Genomic DNA, 15,882 nt, shown 5'->3' on the forward strand with positions numbered 1-15,882 from the left:
TTTCTTGACATTTACTCTCTCAGTGATCTCATCAGATCTCATAACTCTAAATACTATTTATATACTGAATACTTAAAACTTTGTTGGCGAACATCTAGTAGTACGTATGCTATTGCAGAAAAGGAAGGAAAGAAGAAGGAAGGAAGGAAGGAAGGAAGGAAGGAAAACAAATGCATCTGAACTGAGCTGTCAGAAAAAATAGCAGAAGTAGCAAAAATGACACAATTGCCTACCTTAAGAAAGAAAGAAAGAAAGAAAGAAAGAAAGAAAGAAAGAAACGTAAATCGTGATGCCAGCAAAAATAACAGAAGCAGCAAAAATGAGACACCTGCCTACCTCACTTTTGGCATTCCAATCTTGTTCAACCACATCTGACCATACATGTTGAAATCCAGAACTCTGGTTTCAAGAGATTCTGCAAAATTTGGGGGTTTTGGTTTATTTTGTTTGACTATTTCTAGCATCTACACTATGAGAGGACACCGTAGAAGGAAAATGAAACAGATATTGAGCTTCAATTTAGCCTATATGTCTGTTCTTCTCATAGTTAAACTTTTGATTTCTGTATTATTATGCATTATTGGCATAGGTGCATTTTATTGAGATCCCAAATAATAGTGGCTTAAGCAAGACAGAGGTTTATTCCTTTCTTGTAAAAGTGTGATCTGGTAAAAAGGTTCTAATTTGAGAAAACACCAAGGACCCAAGTTTCTTTATTTTTTAGCTTGGCTGTCCCTGCAGGTTCCAGATGGCTTGCCTCTGTGTCCAACAGGGAGAAGACACTTTCTCACCTTCTAGAGCACAACTGGATTTTGCACATATCATTTTTGTTCACATTCCCTTGACATGACCTTCGCATGTGGCTCTAACTAATTGCAAGGGTGACTGAGAAATCCTTTCTTCTGGGCAACCTTGTGATCACTACAAATTCTAGTACTAAGGAAGATGGGCAGAATAGATATTAAGAGATACTAGCACTCTCTGACATAGTGTCCTTGACTTCCATCTTTACACCACACATCCAACCCATCAGCAAATTCTGATGGCTGTACCTTTAAATTATGTCCAGAATCTAACCACTTCTCACCACCTCTATGGCTATCATGTTAGTCTAACTGCAGTCTCTTCTCCGGGTTTTTGCAGTAATTTCCTCAGTGGTCTGCCTGCTTTTTCCCTTACCCATCCAACCACATCCGGTCATGCTTGACAAAACAGCAAGTATTACCTTTAAGGATGTAAATCAGATGATGTTACTCTTGTCTAAATTCTCCAGTGGTTTTTCATTGGACTCCAAGGAAAAGCCAGCATTCTCGAATTCTCCAATGTGATGTGGCCCCTATTACCTCATTACTTCTTCATCTCCTACTTCTTTTTTCCATGCTCTTTCTACTCCAATCACAGTGGCTTTCTTGCACTCTTTGAGCATGCTAGGCAAAACCCCGGCCTATTCCCTTGCACTTCCTATTTTCTCTGCCAGAAAGATCCTTCCCAGTTTATCTTCATAGCTTATTCTTTTAATTTTTGTCAGTTTTCTTCCTAAGGTACATTCCAACTGGGATTCCCTTCTTCCTATGAGAATCCCTTTTTGCCTTACCCTTGCCAACAATGGTTATTATTGTTCTTTTCTACCTTTTCTATTGAAATTATCTCTTTAATTTAAAAAAGATACATCAGCTGCATTTAAAAGATATTGTAACTGAATTTAGTTTTAATTTTTTTGCATACTTTTTTTCTACTTTTAGGTTGAATCTGATGCAGCACAGAACTATACTGTCTTCTACTCAATAAGTGGACGTGGAGTTGATCAAGAACCTTTAAATTTGTTTTATATAGAAAGAGACACTGGAAATCTATTTTGCACTCGGCCTGTGGATCGTGAAGAATATGATGTTTTTGATGTAGGACTTTTATTGATATGCCTGACTTTAAATTATTAAACTATGTTTCTTCTGATGCTTACTCCAGCTACTCTTTCCTGTCTCCTTGCACTCTCTTCTTAGAGGGTATCTTAGAGTCAATGGGAAATAGAATGTGCAATATTTTGGAATACTTGGTAATCTTTGTCTCAACTGCTGTTAGGTAAGCCTGAAATGAAGCAAAGAGGTTCAATATTTGAACATAAATTTCAATGTATTTCGATGTAAATGTCAGTAAATTTCCAAACAGTTGGTTTTGCTTATGAGATAATCTCTCTCTCTTTCTCACTGGTTGCTGGCACCTTTTCCTCACTTCAAGACGTGCCTACAGTTGATTGGAAGAATCCTCTTTCTATACTGCTCTTACTTCCATTTTTGTCTTTCTTCCACACAGATGATTATTTGATCACATCTGAGAACTACATAAGAAAGTGAAAGTGGGAGACCAAACTCAAATAAGGGCTAATAAGCCAGTATTCTGATAAAGATGAGCTTATAGTCAAAGGCAAATAAGTCAGATAATTTTCAGTATAATATGGTAAATGCTGTGAGGTCATGTGTCATTCCCATGGTTCCGATGGAATGATTATCGGAAAGAGAGATTCTGTTCCTACAACAAAGAAGGAAGAGATGCTGTGTAAACAAACATGACTGATGTCCCCATGTGACATGCTTTGCATTTGCTTAGAAAATTTTCAATTCAGTGTTGTAATCACATGTTGAATAGAAATATATTCTATTTGACATTACATTGCCTTTAATCAGCAACGGGGAAATTAGTACATGTATTTGGTCAGAAAAATGCTTACAAATATGTGGTCTATTAGGTAAAATAATAACAGGGCTTGGTAGCGACAAATTGGGAATTGCTGATTTATTTAGATAATGTAGTAGGAATTTTTCCTATTGCAGTGAGTTTAATTGTTCTCTCCAGCATAATTTTCTGATTATAGAGAGAATTTATATTCACATTTAATTCCTCAGTCTAGTGGACAGCGTCAGCCCCAACTTCACTGTACTCTGACCTAGGTTTCATTTGCGAAAGCCATTTCCACCACCTACTGGATGCTCTTTGCAGTAAAGTGTTTCTCCATTTGGTGCTTTGATAATTAAAAACACAGTGAATAAAAAAACTTCAAAGTAGTTTATTATTGAAAAGATTTGCAAGGCAGGTAGTAGATAAAGCATCTTATTCTGTCTTGCCAGAATCTGATATTAATGGAACTTTCTTTTTGCTATTTTGCAGTTGATTGCTTATGCATCAACTGCAGATGGATATTCAGCAGATCTGCCTCTCCCACTACCCATCAGAGTAGAGGATGAAAATGACAACCACCCTGTTTTCACAGAAGCAGTTTATAATTTTGAAGTTTTGGAAAGTAGTAGACCTGGTAAGTCTGCTTTTAAGAATAAAAATAATCATTTTAAATATGTCTGTGTACATTTTAAAAGACATTGAGCTTTTTATCCTCAAGGCCAGATCAGCCTGAGATAACGTTGAACTAGTATCTACTTACCAGGAAACACTTAATCCCATCACTTTCAATCAATATATGCCTTAACCAGATAGTACAGAAGTTTCTGTCATTGTCAATATGATACTAATTAACTGTAAAGGCAGCTAATAGTTGTTCAAGCTTTGTGTAATATTCAGTGTATATATTTTATTTCATTTCCTCATGTGGGTTTTTCATTATTCTCAACTCCAAGAGAGGACATGCAGGGTGGAATGAACAATAAAACTAAAATCGGTATAGTTTTTTTTTTTTTTGAACTTTTATTTAGGAAGGTGTTAAATGGCTTCCACTGAGGTTACAATTTTTTTTATGCTCCTATTTATATTATCTTCTTTTAAAACTACTACCTCACTACTTCCAATTTAGAATGAATACCAGAATAACTTCAGAGAAACTTACATCAAATGTTCTCTATTCTAAACACTTGCTCTTACAAGTGGAAAACTGAAGTATTTTAGTTTACCTGGCCCTTAAAATGTGGCACTTATGATGGCTTCTGAGACTTGTAATATGGAGAATAACCACTCACAATAAAGTTAAAAGAAGGAGGATTCAGTCACAAAGGATGACTTTGCTAATTTGCTTTTTAAAGTTCCCAGTAGTTGCTTAGATCTTCACTGCAATATTATATCTGCTTTTTCCCTTCATGTTTTCCTTTGTTAACTTGATGTCATAGATGTTAACCTCTTTATTACTCACATGGTACAATTTAAAAAATTAAAAAAAAAATAGTGGTTTGGAGTTTAGGAAACCTAGTTTTGTTTCTTTTTAAATAAATTTTATTGTGTATAGTGAAGGTTTACAACATGTTATGGAATACACACAGATAATAAAATGGCCACTATAGCATAGAAAACATAGTTTCTGATGTAGGGTCTCTTACTAACTCACTGTGGAAACTCATGGAAGTCCCTCTGAGTTTTCTTACTAGTAGAAGGAGTTCATTACATTAGATTACCTATAATGTTTTTAGCCTCACAATTCTATGACATTACAATGACATTATATTGCCTTTAATTAATTAGCAATGGGGTATGCTTTCCCTTTTTCAAAAAGGGGTAATTGGTTTCAGGCTTTCTTCAGGATTCTGTTCTCTTCTATAATAACAGAGAAAAATAAAGGACTAACACTTCGATGCCCAGGTTAACCCAAGGTACTTTAAGCACATTTTATTAGTAGGTTCAGACCTGTTACGGCTGTGATACTAAACTGGTTTATTAAAACAAATCAAATCAGGAAGTAGCAAAAACATTATAGAAAGGAGAGGCTGGACTACTAAAGGTCAACTTGATCATCTATATTATTACTGCATACCACTAATCAGTCTTGATTTAGCTATTAATCAAAAGTCCAATTTTTTAAAAATCTGATAATTAAGGAGACATGGTTTATTCCTCCAGCTAGGTTTGTTATTGAAATATGTGCAAATACGTATTCAAATTATTTTTGATTGCCATTTAACTAATTTCTTTAGTAATTTGTGATCAAATGTGTTAAAATGTGAGCAAAAGTATACCTTAATTTTCAGCATCAAAGTGTTTTGTGTGATAAATTTGAAGTTATCCTCATCAGTCCTATCTAAAGACAAAATAATACTCTGGTAATAAATACATTTTAAATTAGGTTTCCACCATCATTGTTAACATTTTAAGAATGTAGACACTTTTGAAAGTATATTTAACAATTCTGTAAATTAAAGGCTCTTTTATTTTTTAATGTGTAGGTACTACAGTGGGGGTGGTTTGTGCCACAGACAGAGATGAACCGGACACAATGCATACGCGCCTGAAATACAGCATTTTGCAGCAGACACCAAGATCGCCTGGGCTCTTTTCTGTGCATCCCAGCACAGGCGTAATCACCACAGTCTCTCATTATTTGGACAGAGAGGTAGCTCACACACTCCGTAGAATTTCATTTCACTGAGGATTAAGCTTCCCTCCCCCATTTATTATAACTTGCTATCCTGTGGATTAATAGTGTAATTTTATTTTAGGCATAAGACAATAAGAATTCCTAACAATTTTTTCTGTTTTTTATATTATTTCTATTTCCTTATGTTAGAGTAGCCATAAGGACTAGAAATGCAGATCAATTGGCATTTAGAAGGGATGAGAAAAGAAAAAAATTCATTATAAATTTTTTTTTCTTATGTGTGGCTAGTTGGTTCCAGTTCAGCAAAGGTTTCAATTTTCATATAGGACAATTAGTTTTGCTTGTTCTATGAGTGTAGATCATGCCCTGATTTCTACTTTAATTATTATAGATATATATACTTTTAGTGGGGAAAGGATTAGCTGAAATAAAATTGATGGATTCTTAAAAATATGAAACACTTTTTTGGATGATAGTAATAGCATATTGTCATGTATCTAGCACTTTATATTGAACTTCTTAATGCATAATTTTATTTGCCCTTTAGAATATTTTTGTTTGACTAGATAGGTGTTATATCCAATCTATAAAGGAGAAATGTGACAGAAACATTGATTGACTTGCTAAACTCAAATTACTTCACTGAATCTTATCTTTAGTTTTTATTGTTCTATTTTGTCAGCAATCACGCATTATTGACTAAGGCAGATGAATCAATTTTATATGCACAAAATAGCTTTATTGGAATAGTTCAATGTTTCCCGCTACAACTAGAATACCTTATATAGAAGAGTCAATATGACTGGAAAATATATTATAAGGAAGAAATCAATGGGATTTGATGCCAAAGAAACAGGGATGGATGGTGGGAATCTATAAAAAGGACTGAGAAACAGTACAAACATTTTAATTATCGTTATTTTTATTTGTTATGGGGCCAGAGCATTTTATGCTATAGATAAAATGCATAAGGATAATAGGAAGTGGGAAAGTTTTAAGGGGAAAATCTGATGTGCTTTTGCATCTGTGGAGTATGTAGAGATGATGTAGCAATCAAGTGAATAATTGAAACTTTGCAAGTTAACAGGTTTTAGTCATCACATTTTTTAAAATGACGTTTAGAAAAATGAAATTTAGGGGTCCACAACTTGTAGGATGCAGTTTTAGGATCAAACCCAGGTCTGCTACTTTCCTGATGAAGAAAAAAATCTACTAGGATTTTGTGGGCAACAACCATGGAGCCTTGAGGGGAACAACATGCGAAGTAAAAATCATGAGAGATTAAAAAAAAAGACAATGAATTTAGAGGAAGATAAACTGAATATCAGGGATTCTTAAAGCATACGGGAAGAGCGTTTTAAGGTGGGAATATTCGTTTACTTTCTCTGTATTTTTTTCTCTTTTTGAGAGAGGGTCTCGCTCTGTTGCCCAGGCTGAAGTGCAATGGCACAGACATGGTGCACTGCAACCTCTACCTCCTAGGCTCAAACGATCCTCCCACCTCAGCCTCCCGTGTAGCTGGGATTACAGGACACACCAGCATGCTTGGCTGATTTTTTTATTGTTTGTGGAGACGGGGTTTTGCCATGCTGCCTAGGCTGGTCTCGACTCCTGTGCTCAAGCAATAAGCCTGCCTCAGCCCCCCAAAGTGTTGGAATTTACAGGCGTGAGCCATGGCACCTGACCAGAATATTGACTTTCAGTATGGAAGGGAGATCAAGTAAAATAAAGACTGAGGGAAGAGATAGAGGGAAACAAAAAATGAAGAAAAATAAAAGAATAAAAGCGTGACTAAAGAACAGTAAGATAAAAGAGGAAGGCCACAAAGATGATTGTACCACAAATTAATGACTTCAATTCACCATCACCACACCATCTGCAAAATTTCATTTTTTGCAAATCTAACAGCAACCTTAAGTCCCTGTCTATTGCTGACACTTGTTAAAACTCTCTCTTCCCTTAGATTTCTGGTCTTCCTCCTGCTTCTCTGATCTTTCTTTTTAGTGGCCTTTGTGTAGTCTTCTTATTCCTTCCATGCTAGAAATGCTGTAGGTCCTTATATCCGAGGCTCTTCTCATCCTGCAGCCTCTCCTGAATTGAATAATCTGATTCCTGCCATAATTTCAACCACCATCTAGATACTGATGACTTCTGGATAGACATTTCTAGTCATGATCTCTTCTGTACATATGAGGCCATATATCCAGGTGCCTTTTGGACTTTACTCCTCAGATTTCCTTTAGGCACATAAGATTCAACATATGCAAAACAAAACTCAGTATTTCTACCCCTTTACCAACCTCAGTAGTGTTTACTTCCTCCGAGAATTGTTCTCCTGCATTTCCTGTATTGTTTGATGATGCACCTATCTTCCTATCTCTCCAAGTGGGACACCTGAAAATCATTCTCTCTTAACTTGTATATAGAATTTACTGTTAAGTCCTACTCCATTCTAACTCCCAAGTAAATTTCCTGCCATCCTTTCTCTTTGTCCTCATTGCTACTGCCTCAGATTCGGGACACTTGCCCTATTTATTTATTTGTTTGTTGTTTAGAGAAGAGATCTTGCTCTGTCGCTCAGGTTGCAGTGCTGTGGCATGATCACAACTCACTGTTACCTCAAACTCCCACTCAAGGGTCCATCCGCCTCAGCCTCTCAAGTAGCTTGGGAGTACAGACACACATCACCGTGCCCAGCTAAATTTTTATTTTTTTGTAGAAATGAGGTCTTGCTATATTACCCAGCCCTGTCTCAAACTCCTGGCCTTGAGCGATCCTTCTATGTTGGCCTCCCAAAGTGCTGGGATTACAGGCGTGAGCCACTGCGCTGGCCTAAGCCACCTGTTTTAGATGATTGCTACAGGGGAGTTTCAACTAACTGCTTTGATTTTTTGGCTTACTCCAAATTATGCCAAAACTTCCTTAAGAATATATTTTTTTAAAACTCAAATTTTCTGACTGGGTGTGGTGTCTCACGTCTGTAATCCTAGCACTTTGGGAGGCCGAGGCAGGTGAATCACGAGGTCGGGACTTTGAGACCAGCCTGGCCAACATGGTGAAACCCCATCTCTACAAAAACACAAAAAATTAGCCGGGCGTGGTGGTGGGCACCTGTAATCCCAGCTACTAGGGAGGCTGAGGCAGGAGAATCATTTGAACTCAGGAGGCGGAGGTTGCAGTGAGCCAAGATCGTGCCACTGCACACCAGCCTGGGTGACGGTGTGAGACTCCATTTCAAAACAAAACAAAACAAAACAAAACAAAACAAAACAAAACAAAACAAAACAAAACTCAAATATTCTTATTTTGTGCTGCCCCTATGACTTCCAAAAACCTTTTTGCTATTACCTGTTACTTAAAACATAATTTCTGAGTACGGGTCTTTGTAATTTAATCTCTGCCTGCCTCTTCAGCTTTATCCCTGTCTACCAAATTCCTAGAGTCTGTGCAAATGTGGAAATCAGGTAAAAGCACAGACACACACAGATGTGTGTGTATGTGAGTGAGTGAGTGTGCAATTGAGGTTTCATTTATAAATCTAACAAAAATTTTTCAAGACTAGTTAAATATTTGCTTTGTTTTCAGGTTGTAGACAAGTACTCACTGATAATGAAAGTACAAGACATGGATGGCCAGTTTTTTGGATTGATAGGCACATCAACTTGTATCATAACAGTAACAGATTCAAATGATAACGCACCCACTTTCAGACAAAATGCTGTAAGTATATAATATCAAAATCTGCCTCTGTCTTATCTGCTGTCATTTTTTATTTAGACTGAATTAATAAAATTAATACTTCATGAAGTATCATACTTTGACATATATGTATTTTATGAATAAAATTAAAGTTTAAACAAATGATATGTAAATTTATTTTATTTATTCATATTAGTGTTTCTATTATCTCCTTTCTGTCAAAGACCAGTAACATGTGTCTTCATTTGTAATGAAACTTTTCTTTTATTTGAAGATAACCCTTAATGAAACAATAGCATTTACGATTCATAGTTTTAAAATAATCTATATAAAATTATAATGGTAAGTATTTTTGGAATGGAAGAAACTTTTTTTAAAGTTGTCTATAAAATAAAATTTCAATTTTCAATGACTTCTTTCTGTTTCAGTATGAGGCATTTGTAGAGGAAAATGCATTCAATGTGGAAATCTTACGAATACCTATAGAAGATAAGGATTTAATTAACACTGCCAATTGGAGAGTCAATTTTACCATTTTAAAGGGAAATGAAAATGGACATTTCAAAATCAGCACAGACAAAGAAACTAATGAAGGTGTTCTTTGTGTTGTAAAGGTACAGTAATGTATAATTGACAACTTAGCAAATTAACAGGTTTTAGTTAACTAATAATTTAATCAACCAAATAGTTTCAGACCATAGACTCTATAAGTTGGAAGAGAATTTAAAATCTATTTAAACCACTATTCCAATCTCATGCCGGTGTGTCTTCTGTAATTCTATTGCTGATTGCTAGTCACCTAGCTTCTGCTTGAACATTCTCATTTATAAGGATCTCCATAGCTCCACTGGCCACTTATTCCACATTTGAAATGCTTTGGTTCTCAGAAGTTCTTACTTCTACTGTGCCCAGGTTATTTTTCTTATAACTCATATGTTTGGTTCGGATTCTTCCTCTAATGCTATTCAGAACAGCTATAATTGTTTTGAAAAGGCTGTTGTGTTCATTTGAGACTTACTTTCTGTAAGATAAATATTCTCAATTTCTTAATTCTTACATGATGTGACATACAAACCCATATTCTTCTCATTTTCTCTATAATATATGCCTGGTTGTATCTTATCCTTTTAAAGGTGATATTGACAATGAAATTTAGTATTATCTCAGACAGCAATGAACGAGCTTATTTTTTGTTCAGTATATTGTATATTTGGTTGTGCTGGTACATTCTAGGATCCAGGTTATGAGGGTAGGAAGGGATCTGTTTGAAAAGGATCACTGATTTTATACTTCTAGCCCAGAACAAAACAAAAATTAATATTGTCCTGTGGACAAGAATAAAGGTCATTCATTGAGTGAAAGAGGCTTATCTGCCAAAAATGGTAAAGTGGCATCTTTGGTACACAAACACCTCTATTTGCAGTTATTTCCTCCGTAAAAATTTCCAAGGCTCATATACTAAGCCTTGGCAAGTTCTGTCCAGATGTGAAGAGTCAAATATAGACTCTTGACATCAAGCCTCCTTATTTTATTTTTCTATAATATGATCTGCTCAAATTGAATACTAAAAAACAAGTACTTAAAAAAAACCACTATGCTTTATAGTTGAGAGTAATAGGAAAGGAAATAAGAAAATACCAATGATTGATTTGTTTTTTATTAGTCCAAATCAATCTAGTCTTTATTTGGACTCTCCAGAAAGCAGAATGCAAGACAAAGACCTGAATATGGGAACATATTTAGGAAGTGGGTCCCAGGAAGCCAGTGTTAAAATGGGGAAATAAGACAGGGAAGGAGGAAAAGCCAATCCAGTCTGCGTTATTGAGCTAGTCATCTTTGGTGTTCATCCATACAAGAAACCATGTAGAACTTGCCTCATAATTATCCCCTCAAAAATGGATACTTGGGGTATTTACCCCTCACATCTCTTCTCAGTACCCAGGCCCCACTGGTTGAAGGTTTCACCCAGGGATCCTTAAATTCACTGCACTTCTGGATTGGGCTGTGCCTGCTGTCTGCTGAGGGAGCCCTCTGGTTTTAGAGGGACCCCTGAATCTGAAGAGCCAAATCTTTGAGTCTTGAGATGTGAATCTATCAGCACACATGGGAACTGGCTGAGGGGCTATGGCCTATAATTGTTCTGAAAAGGGCTACTGTGTATCTCATACAGTTTCCAAGGCTGAACACTTAGGTAGTACAGGCATATGTTTCGAATTGATGTGATTGCAACAGACGTTTTGTTAAATGTTCTCCTGGACATCCCTCTCCCCTCTTCCTCCTGATGCAGGCGAATCCCAAAATTGGGGCTCAGCCCAGAGGGTTCCTGGCTTCACCTGGAAAAGAATTCAAGAGCAAGACAATAGAGTAAAGTGAAAGCAAAGCAAGCTTATTAGAGCAACAGACAAAGGAAAATGGTGGCTCCACAGACAGAGCAGGGCTACTCCCTAGGCAGAGTAGCAATTGTGGATTGCTGGCTAGCTGTATTTACAGCTACTCCTTAATTATATGCTAAACAAGGGGCGGATTATTCATGAATTTTCTGGAAAACTGGCAGGAGTTCCTGGAACTGAGGGTTTCTTCCCTTTTATTTCATATCAGGTAACTTCTGGGCATTACTGTGGCATTTGTAAACCATCATGGCGCTGGTGGGAATGTCTTTTAGCATGCTAATGCATTATAATTAGCATATAATGAGCACTGAGGTCAACTAGAGATCTCTGTCCTCATCTTCTTGGTTTAACTGATTGTGGCTGGTTTCTTGACTGCATACTGTTTCGATGAGATTCTGTTTTAATCAGCAGGGTCATGACTGGTGCTCAGAAAACAAGTCCTGCTGATCTCCTACCTCACCCCCACCAAGCCTTGGTTTCTCCTGTAAATAAGTCAAAGGAATAGTTTAAGATTTGGGAAGGGTAGAAGACTTAACTACAGTAGCTTCTGTCAGAGACCCAAGCTCAGACCTTTTGGTGTGCTGTCTATCTGCTCCTTGGTCGGAAGGCAGCTCCTCCAGTCTCTCTCAAGGCCATTATTCAAGATTCATATGGAGAAACTCTGTCATTATTGTTATTATTTAATATCAGTGGTTTTGTCTTGCTTAGAGGAGATAAAATTTAAATACCACTAGGAATTACATTTCTATTTGTAAGTTTTTTTGACCAATACAAAATGATCTCTAGTAAACTTTTTCAAAAGAATATACTCTAATTTTTAAAAAGGCCTAATCAATGAGTATATGTACTCAATGTTCTTTTGTATGCTTTTTTGTCCAAGGAGTTATGACCATAGAGGTATTAAGAAAAACATTTCCAAAGGTGATTGGGAGTTATAACCTATATCATAGAATATTTCTCATTCCATGTGACTGATACGCATTTGTTTCATTTCTGAGTAGCACTCTAGGATTCTCCAGAATGGGGAGCAGTTAGATATAATACTTTACTGCTTTGTTTTTGGTTCAGATTAACCCAATTTTACATCTGGAGAATATCAAAAATTTCCCCAATACATTTATATACATTTATTTCCATTATTTTAAAACATAAGATAGTTGCCCTTATATTTGATATTACATCCTAGTTTCTACATGAAGGAAATACTTTTAATATTTTTAAAGTAGTTACCATGAATCAAGTTCCTTTTATGTCACAGAAAATACTAGGCATTTTACATAAGTTGTACGTAGTTTTCACACCCCCTATATGACAAGGTGTTATTATCCCTATTTTACATTGATTTTTTAAAAAAGGCAAACCTCGAAAACACAACAACCACCTAAGGCTGATGAAAGTAAATAGCTTCCTCAAAGTCAAGCATATATTAACTATCCAACCTGGAATACAAACCTGGTCTATTTTGTTCCCAAATTAATTATCTTTCCATTACTGCATGCCATGCCTCATTAAGCCCACATGGCAGTTTGTATTCAATATGTCACAGAATCTATTATATCTGCAGCCCCTTATCATGAAATCCAATTATATTCTCAAATTCATACTTCATATTAAACGCAAATTAACAATAATGGCTAACATTTATTATTTACTAAATGCCAGACATTATGCCAAGTGCTTAACCTGTAGTATCTCATTTAATTGTTTTAAATGTCAATAGATTCTTTATTACATTTATTTAATAATAAAGCCAGTAATTTTAACATTTTCAGTAAGCAGTTCATTAGTTCAAAGTTCAAAAGAAACAAAAATTCAAAGTTCAAAAGAAACAAAAAGCATGGTGTAAAACATCTCACTTTTACTTGGTCTGTCAGCCACTCAGCTCTGCTTGGAAGAATTAATACATGCCACCTGTTTCCTGCGTATTATTCAAAACGAATTTTATATATACACAAACATGTTTAAGTAATCTTATCATGTTTCTTTAAAACAAATACATTTTACTTCAGTTAATATATCTCTTGAGTCCATTACATATACATTGGTAATACTTCATAGTATGGACCATATATATAAAAATATATAATACCATATTTTTTTAACCAGTTCCATGTCTATGGAAGTTTAGACCACATCTATGGATATTCTGTATTCCTTATTCTGTGCTTTTGTTCATTCAACAAATTTCTCTGAAGTCATTACATATCAGTATGTAAAGAGTTTTGCCATTTTTTTACAGCTATCTATTATAGACATTAAAGTAAAATATCCATCATATGAATGTAAATTATTATTTAACTAGTTCATTATAAATGGAAATTTAGACCATATCAATGGAAATTCTAATTTTTTTATTTCAAAATATACGACAATGAATATACTACAATTTAAATGTAGGATAAATTTCTAGAAATGGAATTGCTTAGTCAAGGACATGGCTATTTTTTCCTGTGGTTGCTTTATTGCCAGATTGTCCTCCAGAAAGGTGGTGCACGTTGACATGCTCACCAGAAATGTACACACATGCCTGTTGTAAAATAATTGCCAATTATATTATCAAGTTTTGATATTTATCAGTTGAATAGCAAAAAAAATGGTGTTTCAGTGTAGCTGAGCATTTCTTTTATATGAGGATGCCATTGAATATATTTTATATCTTCAAGCTCACTAGTCCTGTCTTTTAGCCACTTTCTATATTTTGCTCTTCTTATCTATTAACTATTTATTTATAAGAGTTTTATGGAAGGAAATATTTTTGCAAATATTTTTACCAATTTTTATTGTTTTATAAGTTTGCTTGTGTTGGTTTTTGAACTCCAGGATTTGTTTTGTTGGCAGGGCTTGCTTGTTCAAGGTCACAATTTAGCAGAGGCTTCTATGGTTGTGAGATTTGTGTCATTATCATGGTGTTGACATTATGAAAGCATTTTATCTGAAATTCTTCTACATTATTATTGTTTAATTATCTATCCAGTTAAATTTTTGATCTGTATGAAATTTATCCTAGAACAATTGTGATATGAATCCAATTTTAGGTTTTCTATCTGTTCCAATACAATTCATGTTTTGACATGTTTTCTTTGTCATAAAATAAGATACATGTACATTTGAATTTGTTCTTGACATTGACATTCTCTTTTGTACCATTAATTTATTGTTTATTAATTAGCATCTATATGCTGCTGTATTATTGCTAGCTATTTAAGAATATCAAATGTATAATATGCATTTTAGTATTTGCAGTGTTCCATGCCACGCTTACCTAGTGATCTTCCTTTGTGGATTTTTTTCTTATGAATATCTTGCTTGTTTGTTCTTCCATGTGAACTTTCAAATCAGCTCCTAAGTTTAAAAACATCTCTTTTGATGTTTTTACAATCATATTAATTTCATAGAAAGAGTAGGAGAGAATTAGCATTTTTCTCATAAGTCATAGCCAAGATCGTAATTTCATTTTTTCAGCTGTTTTGTCTAATTTCTCTCTAGGATTTACATCCATATCCACAAAAAGGATTTACCATAGTTTTTCCTTTTGTATAATTGCTATTAAGTTTTTACTATCAATTTTATGCTTGCTTCATAAAAACAATTTATTTCCTTCTTTTTTTCCATGCTCTGAAATAGTGTCCCACAAAACTCCCCAAAAACATTGAATTAAAAGATTTATTTATCTTTCCAAAACAAGCCCATGTGGTTGTTATTCTAGTTCTTCTCATTTCCAGTTGAGTAGACTGAATCAAAGAGAAATAACATGCTGCAGTCCATACAGCTAAGATACGTGATTTGTACCCCACAGTCGGGTGTCGATTGTCCAAACTATCTAGGAGAGATAACTGTTCATACAGCCAAGATACAAACCCAGATCTCCCTGGTGGGGAGCTCTTATTCATAATCCCTGAGCTCTTCTCCTTCTGGCTTGGTATCCTTGCTTCCGTTATGTCGCCTCTTTTCCATACTTGAGTTACTTAGCTTGATAAAGCCATTACTTCATTTGCACAAGAGGATCTTCTCTTTCTGGAACCTTAATTCATTTCTACTTTTGGGAGTTTACTTTTTAAATTATATTCTTCTGACATTACTAGCTCCTTTGCTAATCGTACCTTCTCTTTTTCTTTGAGTCATTCATACTATTTGCTAAGATTTTGATTAATAAAATTTGTTTTTGCCATGTTGTGTTATCCTTTTCATATTTTATCCAAACCCTTAGAAAAGCTGAATTATCACAGGGCTCCCTTGATAGCCATGCTAGTCTTTGAAAGTATCTTATTCTTTTCCTTGGGAAAGAGTTGTGATTGTGTGGTTAAATCATGTCTTTAAGTACTTTTTTTTTTTTTTTGGAGATGGAGTCTTACTCTATCACAATTCTCCTGCCTCAGCCTCCCAAGCAGCTGGGACTACAGGCGCATGCCTCCATGCCTGGCTAATTTTTTGTATTTTAGTAGAGATGGGGTTTCACCGTGTTGCCCAGGCTGGTCTCGAACTCCT

At 35.2% G+C, this 15,882-nt stretch overlaps 1 protein-coding gene across 3 annotated transcripts in view; it reads left to right on the top strand.

The window, feature by feature from the left end:
• DSC3 (desmocollin 3) overlaps window positions 1–15,882 on the top strand; it is a 53,379-nt gene that overhangs the window by 14,716 nt on the left and 22,781 nt on the right. For all 3 annotated transcript variants that reach the window (XM_032152593.2, XM_032152592.2, XM_058438521.1), the window contains exons 5-9: window positions 1,743–1,898; window positions 3,163–3,307; window positions 5,157–5,323; window positions 8,894–9,028; window positions 9,436–9,621. In XM_032152593.2, coding sequence (XP_032008484.1) covers window positions 1,743–1,898; window positions 3,163–3,307; window positions 5,157–5,323; window positions 8,894–9,028; window positions 9,436–9,621 — 789 coding nt within the window. The remainder of the gene's footprint in view (window positions 1–1,742; window positions 1,899–3,162; window positions 3,308–5,156; window positions 5,324–8,893; window positions 9,029–9,435; window positions 9,622–15,882) is intronic.

The sequence above is a fragment of the Hylobates moloch genome, unplaced genomic scaffold (assembly GCF_009828535.3).
Source record: "Hylobates moloch isolate HMO894 unplaced genomic scaffold, HMol_V3 SCAFFOLD_5, whole genome shotgun sequence".
NCBI classification, from domain to species: Eukaryota; Metazoa; Chordata; class Mammalia; order Primates; family Hylobatidae; genus Hylobates; species Hylobates moloch.